Consider the following 24,296-nt stretch of genomic DNA (forward strand, 5'->3'; position numbering starts at 1 on the left):
AATTATTAGCCAATGAAGACTGCTGAGAAATGCAGCATGGCATTTCAGGAAAGCCGTATAACATATAAAATTATATCTCCCAAAGCAAAATAGCTGATTTAATGCACCCCGTGAATGTATTCCAAAAAAAAAAGCTTGACAATTTGAAATTATGTAGACGTGCAAGTGGTTTCCGGAGGTATAGTATTTGGGTTTGCATTGAAACGAAGGGGCCAAGCGTCGCCTGCTTTGTGTGGCAGCAGGGCCCTCCGTTGTGCCTCAGTCGCTGATGGCCACGTGGCCGGCCCGGTGGGCGCCAAGCACAGCAACAGGCTCAGTCAGGCCCGGCGTGCAGGTGCAGGTGGCAGCCCGGTCCTCACTCTGCACATCCCTTTACTGCATTTTTAAGCACACCTCTGATCCCCTGGCTAAGTTGCCCACATTGGCTACCTGGGGGTGAACGTGCGGCCAGGCCTTGGTCCGCACGTCAAGGTGCCGCCGCAGGAACCCATTCGACCTCAGGTCACAAGGCCTGGGTTCCAGTACTCTCACCTGCGGCGAGTCTCATTTTGGTTAAGTCCCTTATCCCCTGTGAGCAGATCGGCTGGCAGGCAGGCAGAGGCAGCTGCCATTTCGGAGAGCCTTAGGGAGGTGGAGGGGATGAGCTCTGAGGGCCCCTTGCACCCTCGGGGGCTCTCCTAGCACCCCATGTCCTACTGAGTCACAGCTGATTTGTCTTTTCTTCTGCCTACTGACACGTGGCCTCCTCCCCGAGCTGCTGCCCTTCAGGCTGTCCCTCAGCTCTCCACCGGCTCTGTCGCACCCTGGTGTAGGCCTCCACTGTCCCCGGCGGGACTCCTGGAGCTCTTGAACTGGCCTCCTTGCCCACGTCCTCCCTTCAATGATCTGACCTCCTCTGGCCTCCTTGCCCACGTCCTCCCCTCAATGATCTGTCCTCCTCTGCTCCCAGGGTTACAACCTCGACGTGATTACACCACTCTCCGGCCAAAAATCAGTTTGTATGAACTATTTTGACAGGACATCAGGGCCTCCTAAGTTGCCATGATCCAAAAAAAAAAAAAAAAAAAAAAAAACCAAGAGGAGCAAAAACATCCTGAAAGGTCCTATCACTGCGATTAATTACTCCCCAGGAACCAAGCGGATGAAGTACCTGCGAGGACTGCAGGGGGGGGGGCGGGGGGTGACCATCGGTGGCCCACCTGAGCCTCCCTGGCTTGTCCCACGTGCCAGCCCTGCGGCTCCGAGAATGACGCTGGGCCAGCGGGAGGAGCCCGCCTGCAGACCACCAGGCCCACGAGGCCTTCGTCTCTGAGTGCCAGCACCCGGCCCCGGCAGGCGAGAGGCATCCTGCTCATCAGTCTCCCTAAATGGTCAACATCAGGAAGCAAGTTCCGCGGGGCCTTGGTCAGGTGCAGTGCGGACCGAGATTCATTCACTTAGCTCAACCTTTCCTTCCGAGACTGTTAATATAACCTGGAGTTTCTGATAAACATAAAGGTCAGATCACTAGGGAACGTGTTCTGTCCCCTCCGGAAAGGATGAGTTCATGGATCTATATTTAATTTGTAAGGGTCATATCTTCTGGGTCATATTTATGAAATTCTTTTGACTTATTAAACTTTACCTTGTCTTCCCCCCTCACTGTCCTCCTGTTACCACCGGGATTTCCCACTCAGAAACTGTGAAGTACTGTTCGTTTCTTGGTTGGTTTGGGTGCACTCAACCAGGCATGGACACGTGGACCAGGACAGCCCCGCATCGGGCGCGGCCTTGCTGACACACAGCTGTGGCCCGAGCGTAGCATTCGTCACTGTTCTTCCCCACGAAAAGCCGAATGTTCCTTCTGTCTGGAAACAAACTCCCGTGCTCACAGTTTTATTTTTTCTAATCCCCACTTTAAATCTCCAAATGTTGCTGTGTCATTTCCTAACTTACAGTTATGATTAGGTGTTCAAAGCCAGTCGACTTCTTCTTTTTTTTTTTTCTATTTTATTCTCAATTCAGAATTTTTAATTTAATTTTTAAGGAGCGTCTTTGTGATTTGGCAGCCAGGATGTGAAAGGCATCGCCTTCGGGCTCACTGGCCGCCTCAGGACGTTGCTGGGCCCAATCCTTCCTGCGCCCAGCAGGGCCTGCCCTGTGAGGCTGTGCACAGGCCTGGCTCTGTGGGCCCCGTGGGCCCCGTGGGTTCCGGAGGCCTCCCCCCGCCGAATGCTCATCGTGCAGGTGCTCAGTGGGCAGCTCCTCTGCCTGCTGGGATCATACATTACCCCGCAGTGGACCAGCCGTATACACCCGCCTAAAGTTTATATTTAATTTTTGGCTTCTCATCATTCATTGGAAAGGTTTTCTTTTTCCATTTTCTTCAGAACTTTAAAATCTTTAAAGCCTTTTTTTTTTTTTTTTTTGATAGTACTACACATTTTTTACCCCCTTGGCTCTATGTTTCCTTGGTTGTTTCTTTAAAAAAAAAAAAAGATTTTATTTACTTATTGAGAGAGAGAGAGAGAGAGAGAGAGAGAGAGCACTCCAGCAGGGGGAGGGCAGAGGGCTCCCTTCCAGGCAACTTTTGCAGTAACTTCCTCCTTGTGCATTTGAATTATATGTTTTTATTTTAATCTCTTCGCAATCTCTTGGTTTCTGACCACACTTCCTTTCATGTCGGGATCAAGGTTCTTGATGTTCTTTTCCCCTTCCTTGGCTTTATGGAAAGGTGCTTAAGAGTCTTCTAAAAATAAAAAATGTCTTCTGGTGCCTGTAAAGGATCATTTTCAGAGCCACGATCCTCCTCCCTGAGCATTCAGACTGCTAGTCCCCTTCGCCCTTGCTTTAATATCCCCCATTTCCTATTTTACTTACCTCATTACCTAGGAGAAATCTGTAAAAACTTGGTATTTTAAAACAAGAGGTTTGTATTCGCAGCCTCCATCACAGAATTGCTAAATGCAGCAACACTCAACACGCAGGTCCTCAGGGACCTTCCTGCATTCTTCCTACATTTTGGTATTTTGCTTTCGAGGAGAAGGTGCCCTGCAGAGTTCCCATCACAGTGTTCCCCTGCTCCCACCTCCTGCACACACATTGCCACCGCCTGGTTTTCTACCCTTTTCATCATCTGGAAGTTGCCAGATGAGAGAGACAAGGATGAAGCACAGAAACAATTCTCTGGCTCCTTAAAAAAACAGCCTTCCAAAGTAAGGGACTGGCTTTCCTTTTCTGGATCTGGGAAAAACCCTGTAGATGGTAGGGATCTCTTTTTATCCTTTTAACCTTCCTTGGGGCAAGCCAGGCTGCTGTGGCAGCCAGTGTGTACTCCTTGTTGCTGTTCTTAATCCAGCTCCATTCTGGAAATTCCCATTTTCCATTCTGGAAATTCTTCTGGAAATTCCCTAGGAGGTGCTGCTCTTAGTGACATCTCTCTCGTTTTTAGGGTTATGTGGATTTTTGACGTTCTCAGTGTTTTCCAAGGTATCTACTGAAAGGTTGAGAGAACCCTTGTAAGGATTGTGACTTGGAGACATTTTCATTCCATCTTTCAAAACTGGAATTTTGTCATTGAAGAAGCGATAGAGAGGAGTAAAGAGAACCTAGGAAAATGTCTTGAATGCTGATGCTCCTAACCTTTTTATAAGGGTGTGTGTGGACGGCTAGATAGGTCGGTAGCTTTTTATAAAGCCTCCTGTTACTATATTTTAGCCAATCTATCTACATATTTATTTATTTGAAATATTTTAGCTGGCTCATATTAGTGCAGAAGGAACACTGGGCTGGAGTAAGGCTAGCTGAGGTATTTACCAGTGTGCGGTGAGTCATATTAGTTTTAAAAGTGAGAAAAAAATTAAAGGTAGAATGAATCAAGTAACTATGCTATTTTGGGTGAGCCAGTAAACCTCTGCCTTAGTTTCTTTATTTATAAAATTAGGGGAAATTTTATAATATTTATCTATCATAAATATGAATTTATCATATTTTTAATTACTTTATACATGTTTAATTCATAGCACTGTCAAACCAGGTCAGTCTACTAATAATTGAGACTTGGTGCACTGCAGTGGGTTCACAGAGAAGCTAGTGCAAAATTCCTAAACCTCATCAACATTGAATTCTTTGTGCATTGATTTTAAGTTTTGAATTTTAACCAACTCCAATTTGTAAGTATCGGTGTTTCTATGCTATTTTTGGCAAAGGTATTTACACTTACAGAAAACTTTGCATTCAATAGCATTGACTGAAAATAGTGTGTTTGTGTTGAAACACTTTTCTACTATAGGTGGCTGACACTCATGGATCTTTTCTCATCCTTATTTTAGTGCGAGTGCCTGCCCTACATTAGTTAATATTTTCTTGACTTAAAAGAGAACAAAAGAACCAAAATCGTAGGACAGTGAGGTATATTCAGGGGCAAGGAATTTTTGTAAACTCAGAGGCTATCCTCTCCTTTGCTTGACCTTCTTGTGAAGTGGGGTGAGGAGTACTCAGAGAATGACTCACTGGCTGTTCACCTTGGAGGGTGTCTGGACCTCAGTCACTCTTGGAATTCACAGAGAAAAGTTACCAAACTCATAGCTTTCGACTTTGAAGGAACAGTCTTTCTGCAGTTCGATTCAGGTCAACGTTTTGAACCTAGCCATTTCACAGAGTATTTTATTTAAATCTTATAATCGTCTCTGAGAAGTAGGTTTTGCTGTATTTACTTATAGATGATTAGATTAAGACTGAGGTAGACTATGCAAATTGCCCTACGTCCTATACCTAATCAGTGGCAGAGCTACAGTTCCATCTGTAGTTTTTGACTCCAAGATCATGTTGGTAAGCCTCATGTTGAATCTATCAGTCAGGATTCAGTTCTGCACGTAACAGTAACCTAACTACAACTGCATTACCAGGTAGGGCTTTAATTACTGCACGTAACAAGCAGTGCACTACTGATATGCAGATTCTTAAGAAAATCAAGACCCACACTCCTAGCTTCCTTTTCTTCCACTGGTAGTGTTGGACATGCACCCTCAAAGTTGCAAGACATCTGGTCTACCATTTGGCACCATGTATGTTTTCCAAGGGGCAGGGAAAGGATGAGCAAAGGGGAGAAAAAAAATCACCTGTTATCTAAATTTAATCTTTTTCTTAATCAGAAAAATGATAGTTTACCCGGAAGCCTTTCATAATAGGCTTCTGTTTGTATCTCTCATTGACTAAATCTACAGTTGTGGCTATTCCAAGCTTCAAGGGAATGTGGGGATTCATTTTTTAAGTCAAATCAATTAAGATGTAATTTACATATAATAAAATTCTTATATTTTATGTATACAGATCTATGACTTTTGACAAATGCATACACTTGTGTAATCACAATCAAGATACAGAGTATTTCCATTTTGAGGAGCAATGTTAACTGAGCATTTGCCATCTTGAACAAAACTGAGGTTTAGTTCTGAGAGGAAGGAAGGAGCAGACAATATTAGGTAGGCAATAGGCAGCATTGTCAGATTAAGGTTAATTTTTTTTTAGGTGAAATTAACATAAAACATTGTGTTTGTTTCAGGTGTACAACATAATGATTTGATGTTTGTATATATTGTGAAATGATCACCACGATAGGTTTAGTTTCTATGTACGTAAATAATGGCTTGGAAAAAGGAGTACAGGAAATACCCATAGGTGAGAGAAGGCTTTAGTTATCATTAACCTCGTTTAAGACAGGAACCTGGATAAATCTCCCAGATCTGTTTATGTCTCAGTTTTCTAATATTTAAAAAAAAAAAAAAGATTTCAAAGAGGTCTTGAATATGTCAAAAAATTGGTTCAATGAGTGAGATAATTCATGTGAAAGCACATTGAGATCTTTAAAGCTCTATTCAAATATAAAGAATTGTCTTTTTTGCCCAGGATTAGAGGTGGTTCCTTTTGAAAATGATAATGAACTTGACTTACTGGCCTGAAATATCACAGTTGTGAAATTCAAATATAGTTGTAAAATATGGTAACTCTTTATCAATGGCTTATAAATCAAGGCAATATGCAGTTGTAGGTAGAGGCAATTTTACATTTGCATTCTTACCAAGTCTCTTTCAAACTGTATCTCTTTCACTTGGGTCAAAATAACACTAAATGTGTAATTTCCTGAAACTATCAAATATATGTACATTTATGACTAATAAATTCTTGTGTGATTTCCCAGTTATACAATATTCTGAGTGATAAATCTTGATAGTCTTCTTTTCAAACTGAAATATGGGTTTTGAGAAATTACACTTTTTATAAAATGAATCTGAACTTTTGGAGTGTTTAGGAAGACCATTTTACAGTTTGTTGTTGTTGTTGTTTTAAAGGAAAACACTCTTGAAATTCACCTCTTAGGTGCATTGGGGAACACTGTAGAACCAGAGCCCTTGATTGCTTGTTATACAGGATCTATGAAGAAATGTGATCTTTTGTAGTATTTATTGTTCCCAAAGTTTTGACAGAACATGTATCTGAATGCAAGTATCTTGTCAAACTGTGGCTCTTTCTTGTAGACTTAAATCACAACCAGTGTCGACCAATACTGGTCTTTATTAAAAGTAAATGTATCTGGTAATCTGAGATATTCATTAACTCTGGCCATCTTTTTCATTAAAAATTATTTATTATTATTTTAATTAAAGTCTTTGTTGTTTTATTCACAAATTCCTAGGTTGGATTCAATACTGGCTTTTTTGGTCCTTGGGGAGGCTGCCAAATTAAACATGGCCTGCTTGAAAGCTTTAATGGAACTAATGAGAGATTTTCTTTTAAGCATTATGTCTGTTCAAAATCAGGTAACAATATATCATTAATTTAGGTGTTTTAAAAGACTTGAGAAATTTTATTTTTGCCACTACTTAAACTGTATATCATATCAAGGCTTATAATGAGAATAACCTTGTAATAAAAATTTTAATTAAATATAAAAGTAAATGCACATTTGCTGTATATCCCAGTATGGATAGATAGATAGATGTTAGATAGAGATGTAGAGATATGAAGGTAGATAATAGACACACACACACACATATACGTGAGAGGGACTTTGAATTTTATTTACAAACTTGAGATCATAGAGTCATATATGGTTTAGCTCCCTATGATTTAAAACATATCATGAAAACATTTTTCATTATAATTATATATTATTAAAATTTATATTTTGGTGTACATGAGATAATTTAACCATTTCTTCATTGTTGAACATTGAGTTTGTTTCTAATTATTCATAGTTAATTGCAAATAATGTTGAACTGGTATTCTCAAACATAAAATTTTTATCTGTGTTTATGACTGTTACTTCAGAATAGATGCATAAAATTAAATTGCATAGTCTATTAAATAATAGACTATGAACTTTCTTTTAATATTTGTAGATAGATCTCCAGATTTCTATGCAGAAGATAAAACTGTCTTGCTTTCCTATGAAAAATATATTCAGTGCCACACACAATTGAATTTTATATAAAAAGATTATTTTATAATATAATAATTATAATAATAATTATATTATTTATATTATAATAATATAATAATAAGAATATACAATATAATACTATTTTGGTATTATATTATAATACCAAATACAATAATAATATAATAACAATATTATAATATTAATAATATAATAATAATATTATATAATATAATACCATTTTGGTATCTCATTGGATTAATTTTTGTTCTATTGATTACTAAGGAAATTGAAAAGTTATTCTTTATACTCCTTTTAGCTATTTGTATTTTTTATCCTTTGAGCTAGATTTTATGCAATCTACCCCCAGAAAATCTGTTTTTTAATGAGTACATTTTAGAAATATTCATTGATATGGTCCTTTAACAACTCTATAGAATTTGAAGGTATTTATCATCACAAGTACAATATACAGTTTTAATTATGACAGAATGTACTTTGATTATCTAATAACTATTTTCTCCTTTTAGGAAGAAAGCTGCAAGGTAGATAATTTTTCCTGGGCCTGGAATGTAGTCTACATATATACAACAATTCTTGCAGAAATTTGCTTGTATGCGACCACTTCTAATTTGCGAAAAACTGCTTTTATTGGTTTCTGTGTCTGTAAAAGTTCACAAAAAAATATTTTGCTCATTGATAAATCAGAAGAACCACCAGAATTGAAGGAAACAAGTATTTTAGGTCTTTTGGAATATTTCTCTTCAAGAATGTCAGATAATTGTAAGTAAATTATTTCTCAACTTGTTGAGAAATATTTCTTAAATGTCTCTGTCTACATATGGCAATAAGCCTTTTATTATATTTTATCTTTTGTTTTTATTTACTTTTATTTATTTTTTAACATACAATGTTGTATTAGTTTCAGGTATATAATATAGTGACTCAATAATGCCATACATCACCCAGCACTTATCACAAGTGCCCTCCTAAGTCCCACCACTTTCTTAACCTATCCCCCTACCCATCTCCCCTCTGGTTACCATCAGTTTGTTCACTTTAGCTAAGAGTCTGTTTTGTGATTTGTCTCTCTCTCTCTCTGTTTCCTTTGCTCATTTTTCATTTTTTTTTTGTTTCTTAAATTCCACATATGAATGAAATCACATGGTATTTGTCTTTCTCGGACTTATTTCGGTTAGCATTATACTCTCTAGTTCCATCCATGTCATTGCAAATGGCAAGATTTCATTCTTTTTGTGGCTGAATAATATTTCATTGTGTATATTTACTGCATCATCTTCTTTGAATAGGAAAGTTCATCTATTGATGGACACTTGGGCTGCTTTCATAACTTAGCTATTGTAAATAATGCTGCTAGAAACACATGGGTGCATGTGTCCACTTGAATTAATGTTTTTGTATTTTGGGGGTAAGTACCCAGTGCAATTGCTGGATTGTGGGGTAGTTTTATTTTTAACTTTTTGAGGAACCTCCATACTGTCTTCCACACTGACTACATCAGTTTGCATTCCCACCAATGGTGAACAAAGGTTCATTTTTCTCACCAACACCTGTTTCCTGTGTTGTTGATTTTAGCCATCCCAACAGATGTGAGGTGACATCTCATTGTGGTTTTAATTTGCATTTCCCTGATGATGGGTGATGTTGAGCATCTTTTCATGTATCTGTTGGCCATCTGGATGTCTTCTTTGGAGACATGTCTGTTCATGTCATCTGCCCACTTTTTTCATTGGATTATTTGTTTTTTTGGGTGTTGAGTTGTATAAATTCTTTATGTATTTTGGATACTAGCTCTTTATCAGATATGTCATTTGCAAATACCTTCTCCCATTTTGTAGATGGCCTTTTGGTTTTGTTCATTATTTTCTTTGCTGTGCAAAAGTTTTATTTATATATAATATATAATATATATATATATATATATATATATATATATATATATATTCCCAATAGTTTACTTTTGCTTTTATTTCCCCTTGGTCAGGAGACATATCTAGAAAAATAAATATTGCCATGGCCAATGTCAGAGACAGTACTGCCTTTGTTTTCTTTTTGGATTTCTATGGGTATAGGTCTTCTTTAGGTCTTTTATCAATTTTGAATTCATTTTTGTGTATGGTGTAAGGAAGTGGCCCAGTTTCATTCTCCTGCATGGGGCTGCCCAGTTTTCCCAACACCATTTGTTGAAGAGACTTTTTTCCATTGTATATTATTTCCTGCTTTGTTGAAGATTAGTTGTGGACTTATTTCTGGTTTTCTGTTCCATTGATCTATGTGTCTATTTTTGTGCCAGTACCATAGTGTTTTTGATTATTACAGCTTTGTAAAATAACTTGAAGTCTGGAAACGTGATGCCTCCAGCTTTGCTTTGCTTTGCTTTTTCAAGATGGTTTTAGCTACTTGTGGTCTTTAATGGTTCTATATAAATTTTAGGATTTTTTTTGTTGTTGTTCTAGTTCTGTGAAAAATGCTGCTGGTATTTTGATAGGGATTGCGTTAAATGTGTGGATTGCTTTGGGTAGTATAGACATTTTAACAATATTTGTTTTTCCAGCCCATGGGCATGGAATGTCTTTCCATTTTATTTATTTATTTATTTATTTATTTATTTATTTATTTATGATAGAGAGAGAGAGAGAGAGAGAGAGGCAGAGACACAGGCAGAGGGAGAAGCAGGCTCCATGCACCGGGAGCCCGACATGGGATTCGATCCCAGGTCTTGAGGATCGCGCCCTGGGCCAAAGGCAGGCGCTAAACCGCTGCGCCACCCAGGGATCCCTGTCTTTCCATTTCTTTGTGACTACTGAATTCATTTACCAGTTCTAATAGTTTTTTGATGTAGTTTTTAGGGTTTTCTATATACAGTATCATGTCATCTGTAAATAGTGAAAGTTTTACTTCTTCCTTACCATTTGGGATGCCTTTTATTTCTTCTTGTTGTCTGATTGCTATGCCTGAGACTTCCAGTATGACGCAGAATAAAAGTGCTGAGACTGGACATCCTTGTCTTGTTCCCAACTTCAGGGGGAAAGCTCTCAGGGGGAAACCATTGAATATGATATTCATTGTGGGCTTTTCATATGTGGCTTTTATTATGTTATAGCAATAAGCCTTTTACAGAAAGTTAACATTTTGAAGTGGGCAACAATTTTAAATTTATTAGGACTTTTTACAAATGTAGAAAGAATATTCCATAACATGGAAATTTTTAATTGACAATATTTTTTTTTATTTTTTTTTAATTGACAATATTAAAACAACTTAAATATAAAGTGTATTCAGGGGATCCCTGGGTGGCGCAGCGGTTTGGCGCCTGCCTTTGGCCCAGGGCGCGATCCTGGAGACCCGGGATCGAATCCCACGTCGGGCTCCCGGTGCATGGAGCCTGCTTCTCCCTCTGCCTGTGTCTCTGTCTCTCTCTCTCTCTCTCTCTCTCTCTCTCTCTCTGTGACTATCATAAATAAATAAAAATTTAAGAAAAAAAAAAAAAGAAAAAAAAAATAAAGTGTATTCAGTTTGTTTATGATTCACATTATATTCCTGGAAAACAAAGATAACCGTAGGAAAATTTAGGAAATGTATATAAATTTTTTTTTTCATTCTTTTCCCCATAAGGACTTCTCTATCAATCTTCTCTATTTTCTCTAGGCATCTACTGTTTGTCTTGTTCTCTTCTCATTCAGAGGATTTCTCTTCAATTACTCAAATATTGTAGTACATTTTTCACATCTGACATTTTATACTCCATCAAAGTATACCTGTCTTATGTCTCAAGATTAGAGGCCATTTTGATATTATTTAAGGCAACTATTAGGATAAAATACTTCTATTTTTAAAAGAGTACTATATATTGGGACAACTGGGTGGCTCAATGGTTGAGTGTCTGCCTTTGGCTCAGGTTGTGATCCCAGGGTCTTAGGCTCTAATCCCGCATCAAGCTCCCCTCAGGGAGCCTGCTTCTCCCTCTGCCTGTGTCTCTGCCTCTTTCTGTGTTTCTCATGAATAAGTAAATAAAATCTTTAAAAAAATAAAATTAAATTAAAAAAGTACTATAGGGACAATATTAATTCAAAAGTTTCCTTTTAGGATTACTAGACATTTTCTTTATGAATATTATGGCAATCTATATATTATTATAGTATATTGTGTAGATGACTCTAACTTCCGTTAAATTATGAGACAATTGAGACTGAATCATGTCTGAAATATATTTGTATTAATCCAGCATCTGGAACATAGCAGTACCTAGCACATAATAGTTAACTATATGGGTAGTAAATAATAGTGGATTCATTATGCAATTAAATCACCGAATTTCAAATATAATTGTAAGATTTTAAAAGTATGGAAGGAGGCAGCATATAGTTTCTTTCTTTAGAACCATAATTCAGGGGATATAGCTCAGTGGTAGAGCATTTGACTGCAGAACCTTAAATCACTGGTTTGGCATAAATTATGTATAAATATAACTTTAAATAGTAAGAACTTAGTAGGAGATACTAATCTCAGTTTTAAAAAAACTTGCTTGATATTTTGAAATAACTTTTAATACACTTTTGGTTTATACAATAACTTGGAACCTGTCATTTCTGAGTGTAATTTGCTTGTCCTTCCTTTTCCCACTTTATAGGAAGATTATTTTTTATTTGTTTCAATTTTTTAAGATTGTTAATTTTGAATAGATTCTTAGTCTTTAGCATACAAATCAGTATATATATTTCTTCCATTTTTATAGTATTGATAAAGTGAAAAGGTATTCACCTCTTTTGCTGTTCACACTGTTAAGGATTCAAAATGACCAGAAATCTTCCTCAATATATGATTTTAAAACTGCCACTGAACAGATTTGTCTACAAATTTTAGGTTTCCAATTTTTTTTTGTCTAGCTGTGTAGAATTATTTATTTCTGTTTTCTTTAACTGTTCTCTTCAGTGATGAGTCCAGTAGACATTTCTCCATGGGGAGGATATCTATTCCCATCAGCCTCTTGGCTTCCTGCTGGCCATGACCCCTGACCACTGGCATAATCTCATGACGGGTTGTGTTTTTTTGTGGATACTCAAAATTTTTTCCTCCTTAGCAGTCTGATTTTTTTTTTTCTCTAGCCAGTTGATGATTTCATTGCATTCACTGCTAATTGCTGATCTTCTTTGAAGTTTCTCATCTTCTCCTGAATAATTTATTTTAATGGTACAGATACAGAATTTGGGTGAGTTCGTGGAAGAGATTTTTTGTCTTTCTGCTTATCACCTATAGGTTTATATTGTTCGGCTTCCTAGACAACACACCCCAAATTGTCCTAGCTCAAATGTTATTCTCTTTCCCTATAATTGTTTCTCTGTCAACAGCAGACCTGTTGAGAATTTCACTGACATTTATGTGAGTTTTCTTCCTTCCAAGCAATGCACACATTATAGAAATCTGTGAGCTTGAACTTGTCAAACATATATTCATCCTTGGTCATTGTTTTCTCATCTTTATAAATCTGAATGAGCATACTTCTTTCTGCTTGATGTGAAATCAGTACCAAAGAAAAAGCAGGGCATCTAAAAAACAGCAAATTCTGAATATTTTCATATGTGACCATAGGTGAGATAGCCATCTGGATTCATAAATGATATTTCATTCAGGTTGATACTTTTGTTTAATTTCTGGTAATTGATTAAATCTTATAGGAGCTTCTGAATCTCATTGTACCAACCAACAATTTATAGATCACAGAGTGTTTCCTACAGATCACATGGTATCATTATTTTGTTCTTCAACTGGTATTATAATAGAGCAGTAGAGAGCTCTAACAAACTGAATTCTGGTTGGAGTTGACCTTTGTATATTCACAAATGATGCTGACACAATGGATGGTTCTTTTGCTTTCATTGTTGTCCTTTTTATGCTTATACTTAAAGTCAGCAATGAGATAAATAACCAGTATTTTGTCAATATTTTCTCAATCCAAGTGGACAAATAGGTTTCTGGTTGTGCAATATATTTAAAGATTTGATCTGCAATAAAGAGGATACACGTATCAAAATTGCCTCCCCTACAATCAAAAGTCTATGACATCAAACTTATTGTACAAGCCAAAGATAGTATAAGTAAGATTTGTCTCATTAATGATTCTGAATAATTTGAAGCCCTCAATACTTACAGCATCTTTGTGGTTTCTTGTGGGAAATGTTTGAAGTACGTTGATTATCTGATGACTGTTTTGTTAAAGACATGTTGTCAAGAATGAGAAAATTTTCTTCATCTTTGTCAGAATCAAAGAACGTATAACCTCTGGACATAAATTTTTAGTCTCCTCTTCATGTTCACACTGGATTTTTGGCTTTCCTGTATCAGTCATTACCATGGAAAAACATTACTTAACATGACTGTACAAATGCCTAGTCGAATATTTTAACTGTCAAATAATAGGTTTTAAAAACTGTTGATGTGATTCATTATAACTTGATTCTTGTAGCATCCCTGATTGATTTTTCCACATGGGGAAAATGATTTTGTCTTGGTTGCCCTGTATGCATGATCATTGATAATGATCACCAGTTTTACAAGATTACGGAAAAGAGCTCCAAAAGTAGTATCATCTGTGCGGGTGTTGTCAACATGATTATGGGGGAAGATAAGTTTGTCTTTTTGGAAGGTGATTTAAAGAACTTGGAGCTGTTGCTATATTTAATTGAAAATGATTTTTTTCCTTCAAGTAAGTGAATTTTTGGTTTAGAGTGAGAGAACCAGTCTGAAGTCACACAGATTTGTGTTTCAATTCTACAACTTATATCTTGGAATCCTAGGTCAAATGATTTAATTTTCCTGACTTATTTCTTTACCTGATAATTATTAAAAGACTGCCATTCAAATCATAGGACTTTTTGTGAGAAAAAGCTATGGAAACATATAAACACCTGGCATAGCACCTCATGCATAGTAAAGGTCTAATAAATGTTAATAGATGTTATGGTTGTTAATGTGGTTGTTAATGTTGTTATAATGAGAAAATGTCAGTGAGGAAGGATTTTTTTTTTCCTAACACTATGTACACTTTATTACTATGTACTATTACTATGTACTATGTAATATTACTATGTACACCTTATATCCTGGGGATCCTATTTTATTTATATATAAAGATATAAAAATATTTTTTTTGAAAAATATTTTCTAAATGGTATATGTAATATATAAATAGTCTTTTTAAGAATGAGTCAAATAGTGTTCTTATGGACTATTTTTATATAAAGGCTTTAATGTGAAAAAACACTTAAAATCATACTTTTGTGATGGCAGTGTTATGGAAAGCTAAAGTAATAATTTTCGTGAAGATACTTTCCTGGTGATTTGATCTGATATGGGAGCAGAACTTAAAGAATCTAGAAAAATGGATGACTACTCAGCATGTTCCGTTTTCATTTTGAGATTTTGTGTCAAACAAGCTTTTCACAGAGTCAGACATCTATTAATTCTAGAGTGAGGTCTCTGGCCAGTCACTAAAGTGCTGCCTTTTAGTGTTTTTTGATTGAACAGAAATTTCTATGTATGCTTATAAATACCAATTTTGTATTTAACATTTGCTACTATGGACTTAATTGTGTCCCCCCAAATTCATTTGTTAAAACTATAACCTTCCATGTAACTGTATTTGGAGATGAGGTAATGATGGTAGGGCTTGACATGTCTGAATTAGTAGTGTCCTTATACGAAAAGACACTAGAGATCTCACTGTCTCCTATGTGAGGACACAGTGAGACAGCAGCCATCTAAAAGCCAGGAAAAGAGCTCACACCATAAATAGAATCCACTGGCAACTTGATCTTGGAAATCCTAGCCTCCAGAACTGTGAGAAAATACATAAGTTTCTTATGTTTAAGACTCTTAGTCCATGGTATTTTGTTAATGCAGCCCAAGAAGACTAATATGCCTCCCCATGGGTATTGTGGTATAGGAAGGTCTGCATGTGCTCAAATGCCAAAACAAAAAGTTTTGTAGCATGTTCTCTATTTTTTACGTATTTTAATTTCTTAAAAATATTTTATTTATTTATTCATGGGAGACACAGAGAGAGACAGAGAAGACACAGGCAGAGGGAGAAGCAGGCTCCCTGCGGGGAGCCCGATGCAGGACTTGATCCCGGGACCTTGGGGTCACACCCTGAGCTGAAGGCAGATGGTCAAGTGCTGAGCCACCCAGGCACCCATTATTTTCATTTGTTTATTTACTTAACTCTCTTTCTACTTATTTATAAATTTTTAATTCCAATTAGTTAACATACTGTTATATTAGTTTCAGGTGTGAGATACAGTGGTAGCATAGTCTCTAAATGAGACAATTTTGAGCTGGAAAAACATGACGGGGGGACGCCTGAGTGGCTCAGCAGTTTAGAGTCTGCCTTCGGCTCAGGGTGTGATCCCAGAGTCCTGGAATCGAGTCCCACATCGGGCTCCCTACAGGGAGAATGCTTCTCCCTCTGCCTGTGTGTCTCTGCCTCTCTCTGTGTCTCCCATGAATAAATAAATAAAATCTTAAAAAAAAAAGAAAAACATGAGGGAAGATGATAAAAATGTATTTAAATGCACAGAATTTTTGCTTGACCTCTGTTGAAATTCCAATTTTGAGAAACATTTTGCTTGATGGGTCATAAAGGATGATAATAGTTAACATTTATTGAGTTCTTACTATATGTCAGGCACTAGTCTAGGCTAATTCATTAACCATTACAACAAGAGTATGCCTAGATACTGATATTATCCTCTTTCAAAGACAAGAAAACTGATGTACTAGGAGTTTATTTGTCCAGGAAAATATAGTTAGTAAACAGTACATCTGAGACAACCTAGGCAGCTGGCGTCAGAGTCTATACCAACTATCTCCCTATGCTGAACTAACTAGATTAGTTGACCTACTGAATGAAAATTAAAAAAATTTACCTATTTGCATTTTGAAGAATGCAAAAAAGATGACTGAGAAATTCTGACCGTCATTATCCTATAGCACTGTTTGTAAAAGCATTTTCATAGACTTTGTATCACATGCAGTCCTTTTTTGTAAAGTAAATTCTTGGGCCTTGTTCTAGAATTTTGGTTCAAAAATCCTAAAAGTGGAGTGTAGGAATCTGTGTTATTAAGCCTAGAAAAGACCTAGCCTATAAATTTAGCTGTTAAGCACGCTGGTAAAATGCTGTTCTAATCCTAGAGGAAAATATCTTTCTCACTTGTTCTTGCAGACCTTTACACATCCAATCAGAGAGCATTTATATATAGCTTTACAAAGAGGGAAACATAGTTTGTGTTGTACACTGTATTTGAAATGCCATCTTCTATGCTCCTACATTGTTTTTCAGAATGTTAGAATGATGGGCTTTTAAGCAAGTCTTGATTATCTGGAATCTGTGTTATGAAATTAACTCCTGAAAATGGGATTTTCTGTGAGCAAGCTCCAGCGGCTGATTTAGTGTGCCTTGTACAGGAAATGTGTAGAGAGTGATAGAATCAGTTATATCATAGAATAGTAAAAATCTTGTTGATCATATTGTCTTCATCCAATGCACATATCCCTCCTAGACCCACTGGCAAATAGTCCACAGTCACATTCTGCTTAAAAGCCAACAGGGGTATGAAACTCCCTCTCTCCTAATCAGGTCATTCTACTTTTAAACACTATGAAAGATTCTTCCTTATATTAAAATGAAATCTATTTTTCTAACTTTGTTTTAAGTTTTCTCTTCTAGAGACAATAAGAAAAGAAAAACTTCTTCTGTTTCCCATATGCAAGCCCTTCAAATATTCGATGACAATTGCATTGGTTCTCTCTCTCCACCTCTGTACTTTGCCATCATCTCCCGTCTCTGCTTAGTGCCAAGCTCCTGTGCTAACTTCTCCTAATACATGAAAAACATATTTTCAGTGTGGTTTATAATTAGCTTCTTAAGATTGCTGGAAGGCTGTAATGTTGTTAAACTTTGAATTGGTAATAATTTGATCCCGCGTTATAATCTGATGTGAAGACACATGAGACCTAAGTATTTTTTCGTTCATTGTGGTCTCTGAATGAGAAAAGTAAATAGGACATTCTTCCTTTTTCTTTCTTTTGTTGAGAATTACTTTCTTAACCTGGTTCTGCAATGATTTAGTGAATGAAATATACACCACAGTTGTAAAATAATGTATGCTACATTTTCATTCATTTTATCTTAGGAAAAAAACATTAGCACAGAGCAATAACTCCTTTTTAAAAAGCAAATGAAAGTCAATTGGAATCTTAGAACCAATTTAAACATTTAATGGGACCCTATTAAATCTTCAATATGCCTTTTATCTTGGTGAAGGTTATTCAGAAAAATATTCAGTAACGAGATTGTGTTTAGTATACATGGGGAATATTTAACTCCTTTAAAAATCCACATTCATGTTAGTGATAGAATTCAAGCAATCCTCATAATTCACAATTCTTTGTTTTGGCAAATCTAGAAGTATAGTATCCCTGAGTGTTATATATACATATATTTTTTCTATTTATATAAATCATATGTATTATTTATAAATTTTATATATATTATTATTTTATATAATTTATTATTTTATATAATAATATATATAAATGTGGAAGTTAACCAAATGTATCTATTTGTCATTTTCTTTTTTTAAAAAATTATTTTATTGTGGGAGGAGCACCTTACATTAAATCTATCTTCTTAAAAGCCTAAGCGTATAATACATCACTGTTGACAGTGGGTACAGTGTTGTGCAATAGATTTCTAAAGCTTATTCATCTTACTTGATTGAAACTTTGTGTTCATTGGTTGGTGACTCAACTTTCTCCTCTCCTTCATTTTCTGGAAACCACACTCTGATTACACTCTTTGATTTTATGAATATGACTACATTAGCTACCTCATATGGGTGAGGCCGTGCAGCATCTGTCTTTCTGTGACTGTCCTATTTCTCTCAGCATGATGTCTTCAAGGTTCATCCGTGGTGCTGCATATGACCAAATCAGCTTCATTTTTAAGGCTTAGCAGTATTCTGTTGTGGATGCACACTGCATTTTCTTCATCCACTGGCTCTATTGTAATTTTAGTTATAAGATTACAAAAGTGATTTAAAAAACTTTTTGCAATAATCTTCTTTTAGCTATTCCAGGACAGATTCTATTACTTCTTACCGCCCAATGTAGGATGTGTATTTGGAGATTTATTGTTGGTCTATTCTCAGGTATGCTATCTCTAGGTTTAGTCTGTATCTTTTAGAAAACACAGTTGTATTTTAAAAATGAAGAAGAGGGGATCCCTGGGTGGTGCAGCGGTTTAGCGCCTGCCTTTGGCTCAGGGAGTGATCCTGGATACCCGGAATCGAATCCCACGTTGGGCTCCCTATGCATGGAGCCTGCTTCTCCCTCTGCCTATGTCTCTGCCTCCCTCTCTCTCTTTCTCTCTGTGTGACTATCGTAAATAAAAATTTTTTAAAAAATGAAGAAGAATTCAGAAATCATCAATCTATAAAATCTACATGCCCTGCCTTCTTTTGGATGTACTTGTAGGTCTATAACTCACCTTGCTTGGTATATCATTCTTTATTTCTTTCTGTTGTCCTTTTAAATCAAATATAATTTTCAAAAGAGATACACCTCACAATTTCTCTAAAAGCCCTATGCAGCTGAAATAATCTGTCAGCTTGTTCATATAGGTGGCATGTGCCACTTAATGCAGCCAAATATCACTCACTGAAAATGAATTAAACCCTACCCTGAAAAAATTATCAATTCTGTCAACCTTCTGAGACAAAAAAAAAAAAAAAAAGCAGAATATTTGGTTGATGCCATGATGCTGAAAACATAAAATGTACCTGTTTGATTTTTATTTGTATGGAACTACAGAGAAAAAATAGATAACCAGTTGTTCTTAAGGAACAAATAGATAACCCAGTCCAACGGAATAAGGATTTTAGATATTTTTTCTCTCTGCCCCTCATATTTCTATGTGCTACCTGCTGTGAACATATGAGATAAACATGTGGAACAGAAAAGCCAATTTACTAACTTTTACAAGTCTTAACATGAAACCTTTAATCTTCTGTAATACCTCAACTCCTTGCTTAAATGCAACCTCATATTTCTCTGAACTTGTTTTGTGTCTATGCGATGGACTTAACCAAATTGTAGCTTGCACTTTTAATAATTGTTTTATATCTCTTTGTTAATTAAGAGTAGAGTTTGGCTACGTGTAGTAAAAAAAGTACATTACATTAAACAAAATGAAAATTCATTTCTCTCCCACATAAAATATACCCAGAAATAGGCAGTCTAAGGTTGGTTTTGGGAGCTTAAGAGGTTCTCAGGGAGGCAGGTCCATTTTCTTTTGCTATTCTGAAGGTGCAGAAGGAAAGAATAATCATTTTCTGCTGAATCTTCTTAATAGAAAGTACCACATAGCATTATTGCTGTAAATCCATTGGCTTAAATATAATCATATGGCCACATCTAAGTAGAGTTTGTTTTGTTTTTTAAGTATCAATCAGCCAAGCCTAAAGTAGTGTTTCATATTACTAAAAGGAAGAAAGGGAGAATGGATATTATGAAGTAACTTACAATCTGTACAAAGCTTATTTTACCAAATTTTGTTCTCTCTTGGTCAGGGAATATGTTTTAGCTTTTATTGCTCCACCCTACATTACCTAATGCATTGCCTTGTTCAGAGTAACCTCTCAATAAACAAGTGTCAAATACGTGAATGGATGAAGGAAAGGAAATGGATGCTGTACTGAGATTTGATGAGATGATATTTCCAATTCAAAATGGTCATCAAATATCATCTTTATACATTGCATGTATAAGTACTCTATTTATTCTCATTTTTTTTCCAGAAATGTTTAGCATAAGTTCTGTTCAATTCACAAGAGAAGAGTTGTCCATTTGTTTGCTCATTACAATGTGAATGTGCATTATGTGTATCATTCTATATTAATGACTCATGGAGCATCAAAGTCACTTAAAAACAACTTTGGATAAACATGGCTATGATGTGGTTATGGAAAGTGGGCTCAAACTGTAGCATGAGGGTCTATTTTGTTTAAATCTGAATTTGTTGAAAGGAAGAAGATGCTGGTGGGGATGGTGAGTGCTAAATAAACATGAAAAGTTAAGAAGCCATTATGGAAATGAGCTGATCAGAAATGGATCCTTAGGGAAAAAAGAAATGGATCCTTCGTCCTGGAACCTAAGTTTGATATATACAATACTAAATGCATTGGGTTTCAGGATGAATCTATATTTCTCTTTAAATATTGGACGTTTTTGGTAGCACTTGACAAAACTTGCATGTTAGGAAAATTCATTTGGACATCAGAATATCTAGACTTGCTAAGTAAATAATTCTACTCCTATCTTGAACATTGGACTTCTATTAGTTCTTTGGAGGCAGGGCTTGTTGTGATATTATGGATTGCTACTTCAAAAATGTCATCAATTTATCTGCACAAAAGTCTTCAATTTCCTGATGAGCACAGGTTTATTTGCAGAGAAACTAATGACATTTAATTTTCAGGGCTTTTCACCACATAGGACTCTTCTAATATCCTATGAAGGACAGTAAGAATATCTCTTCATAGAAAAATGTCTTTTTTAGAATTGGGAAAAATAAAAAGTTTTTATAGTTTTTGAAAAAGATGGCTTCAAGATTATATGTGTTTTACCTCTTATAAAATCTAAATCTGCCTCGTAGGTTGAAGTAACTTAAATACTAGCAACTCATAACCACCCTGCATATTAATATTAACATTTACATCCAGTAAACATTCTATCAAGTTTATGTCTATTGAATTAAATTTAGTATCTGCCAGCCTCTTAGGTAACTAGAAAAACCATTCAATGTGTTGAGGATAATTATAGTTAGCAAAAACAATTGTAAGTAGAGTTGAAGAATAAAGTTATTATTAAATTATTTTTGAATGATAATGAATATATCTTTTCCTCTTGAATGCATTAGTGTGGTTGCTAGTCCCAAATCTTGTCATTACAAAATGATTTATTCTGGGTATCCTCACAACTAGCTTTTAGGGAAAAGTAATAAAAAGTATATTAATACAGAAGAATATACTGAGCTTTTTTTTTTTTTTTACTTTTTATACAACTTTTATTTTCAATTATAATTTGGAAGAGCTCTTGACTTGTTGTCACAGGCCAGTGTTATCTTTATATACCTGCATGCACGTACATATCTAGCGTTGCATGTATGATTAGAATGTGCTGGGCAGATTAAACTCATAATATTATAATTTAGGAAAAATTTTGGGAATAATTTCGATAAATCAAAATGTGTTCTCTCCCAATTCCTAAACTTGGCGATGAGAGTATTAAAAATAGACCACTCTCTCTTATGAATGCATGCACATGTACAAATCTTAAGTAAAATGCTAACAGGCCAAATCCAGCAGTGTGTTAAAGGAATAATATACTATATTTATACTGTTCATTCTAAGAACCCAAGGAGAGATCAATATTACAAAATTTAAATATCTTCTTACTAAGTGGAAACAGCATGAAGTCTCTTTTAACAAGCAGACCAGGGCACAGCTACTTAAAACTCACCACACTCTGGCTGAGGTCCAAATGCTCCCCACTGCAGGCAAAGAGAAACTCTGCAAAGGACTGACCAAAACAGAGCAGCAGAGTACACACAGCACACACCAGAGACACTTCCTGAAGCACCAGACCCTGGACAGTGTATGACCTCTTCTCCATAAAACCATTAATCAGGAGCGGGAAACATAACAGGCTTTCCTAACACACAGAAGAAGACACAGACCTAGACAATATGCAGTATATGTTCACTAACTGGAATTTAAATAAAAACTTAAAAAAAATAAAAAGAATGTTTTGGATGTAAACAAAATCTTGGTATACATTTAAACGTGTGTGTGTGAGAGAAAGAAAGGATAGTGAAATTGGATGTGAGGACGTATATGGTGTCTATCCTGGCATTTGATAAAGTGGGAAAGAATGGATTATCAATGATTTTTGTCTTGACAATTAGTTATATATTTGATTTTTTAACAGTTAAGTACCATGCATTATAACCACACAGTAAATTTTAAAAAATAATTTCCATATGAATTAAAACCTTTAACTAGAAGAAAATATGGCATAGTACCTTTACAAGTTAAGCAGGAAAGGGTTTCATGAACAAAACAGAAAAATAAAAAATCATGAAAGACATGATTGGAAGATAACTACAGAAAAATGTAAGATCCATGCAGGAAAAAATGAGAGTTAAAATACATGCGAAAGTTGAGAACTATTGTACGCACACATATATGTATAAATGATATAATAATGATAAACGGCCGTATCACTGGCATTACTATCGCCAGCCTCAGCTCTCAGTGTGGCTTCAGAACTTGTCAGGTGGCCACAGGTGGACCAGGACTAAACCTGCATCTGACCTGCCTTTCTTTCTCTCCACTGGCCCCTCGGCCCTTACATGTCACAGGTTCGGCACCAAGTCTATAGCGTGGAACTCCAGATAGTTTCCCAAAGCTACGACCTTTCTCTGAGAAGAGTCCAGTGTGAAAAGAGGTGTTCAAATCTCTAGGATGCAGCAGGATCCTTTGCTCTTTCTTCTTTATATTAGAACTTCATCGGGGGAGGGAGCGGGAGGGAGTTAGGACAGTTGCCAGGCAGCTGGCCCTGGACTGGGTGTCAGAGACCGTGGGGATGGGGTGAGGAAGGGCTACAGGCACTAGTCTTTCCCTTTGGCTGAGCTGCCATCGGTGCCCTTGGGGGCAGAAGACAGTAGTTTCAGTTGAGAATGTGTCAGAAGAGCTGAAAACTGTTAAGTATGAGGTGAAGGAAGAAGAGTCTCTGTGGTCAAACACTTCTTGGATAGGAGCTGTGTTTTGGGATCTAAGATTACCTTAGACCCAATAAATATAGAAAAGTGAACCATTTTCTTCTCTGTCACTCCTGCCTGAGCAATTAAAACTTAATCTGTATTGATTGTAGACAATAGTCATTGATTTTAGAAGCAAGACCTCATTTTCTAAGTTTGCATGAGGATCATCATAAAGCACAAATAACCAGGATAAAGGGTTGCCATTATTTTGGAAAGTTAAGTGTTGCTACGCTTTTCTGGAAGTTTTGCTCTCATCCTACAAGTGAATCTTAATCTAGCTCTGTACACGTTTAGAGGATTCCTAACATCTCATTCTGTTTATTCTCTATTTTGATTGCTACTATTCCTCTGTTTGGGGGGCAGGCTAAAACAACACACTGGACTTTCCACTCAAAAGCCTTTGACCATGTAAAAGCCTTTACTTATTCAAATAAAGGAGCTGAAAATCCCATAGGAACATTCCTCACATTTTTGAGGCATAAATACAAAGATATATCACATTTGAGCCAAAGGTCTCAAATCTGTCTGTGGCTGAACCTAGTGAAAAAAGGACTAGAAATCATGTGAGATTTTAAGAAAACATTAGTCATATTAAGGTCTATTACAATATGCCATTTTAGAAATCAATTTTTATAATAATACCTTTTTATAATATCTTAGCAGAGAAGAAAAAGAATAAGATACATGTTGGCTTTCTATTCAAATTAATTTAGAGTCTAATGTATATACGCTAATGAAAATAACTCAATTAGATACTTGTGACTTCCTTTGTTATACCAGCCAGAATTATATTAAGATCCTCCAGAGCACTTCTGATTTTCTTTCTTCTTCTTTTTTTTTTTTTTTTTGTCATTTAACTTGGTCCAGAGATGCTCTTTACCCTTCACATCTATCAAAAGTAACCTGATAATATGTTCAGGGGTACAGAAGTCTCTCATCTAATACAGTATTCCTCTGTTTGACCCAGATGTTTCCTAC

General features: G+C 36.1%; 1 protein-coding gene across 12 annotated transcripts in view; it reads left to right on the forward strand.

The window, feature by feature from the left end:
• TMEM232 (transmembrane protein 232) overlaps window positions 1-24,296 on the forward strand; it is a 111,224-nt gene that overhangs the window by 59,807 nt on the left and 27,121 nt on the right. For all 12 annotated transcript variants that reach the window (XM_041751984.1, XM_041751985.1, XM_041751994.1 and 9 more), the window contains 2 exons: window positions 6,674-6,797; window positions 7,948-8,200. In XM_041751984.1, the coding sequence (XP_041607918.1) occupies window positions 6,674-6,797; window positions 7,948-8,200 (377 nt within the window). The remainder of the gene's footprint in view (window positions 1-6,673; window positions 6,798-7,947; window positions 8,201-24,296) is intronic.

This window comes from Vulpes lagopus, chromosome 4, assembly GCF_018345385.1.
Source record: "Vulpes lagopus strain Blue_001 chromosome 4, ASM1834538v1, whole genome shotgun sequence".
NCBI classification, from domain to species: Eukaryota; Metazoa; Chordata; class Mammalia; order Carnivora; family Canidae; genus Vulpes; species Vulpes lagopus.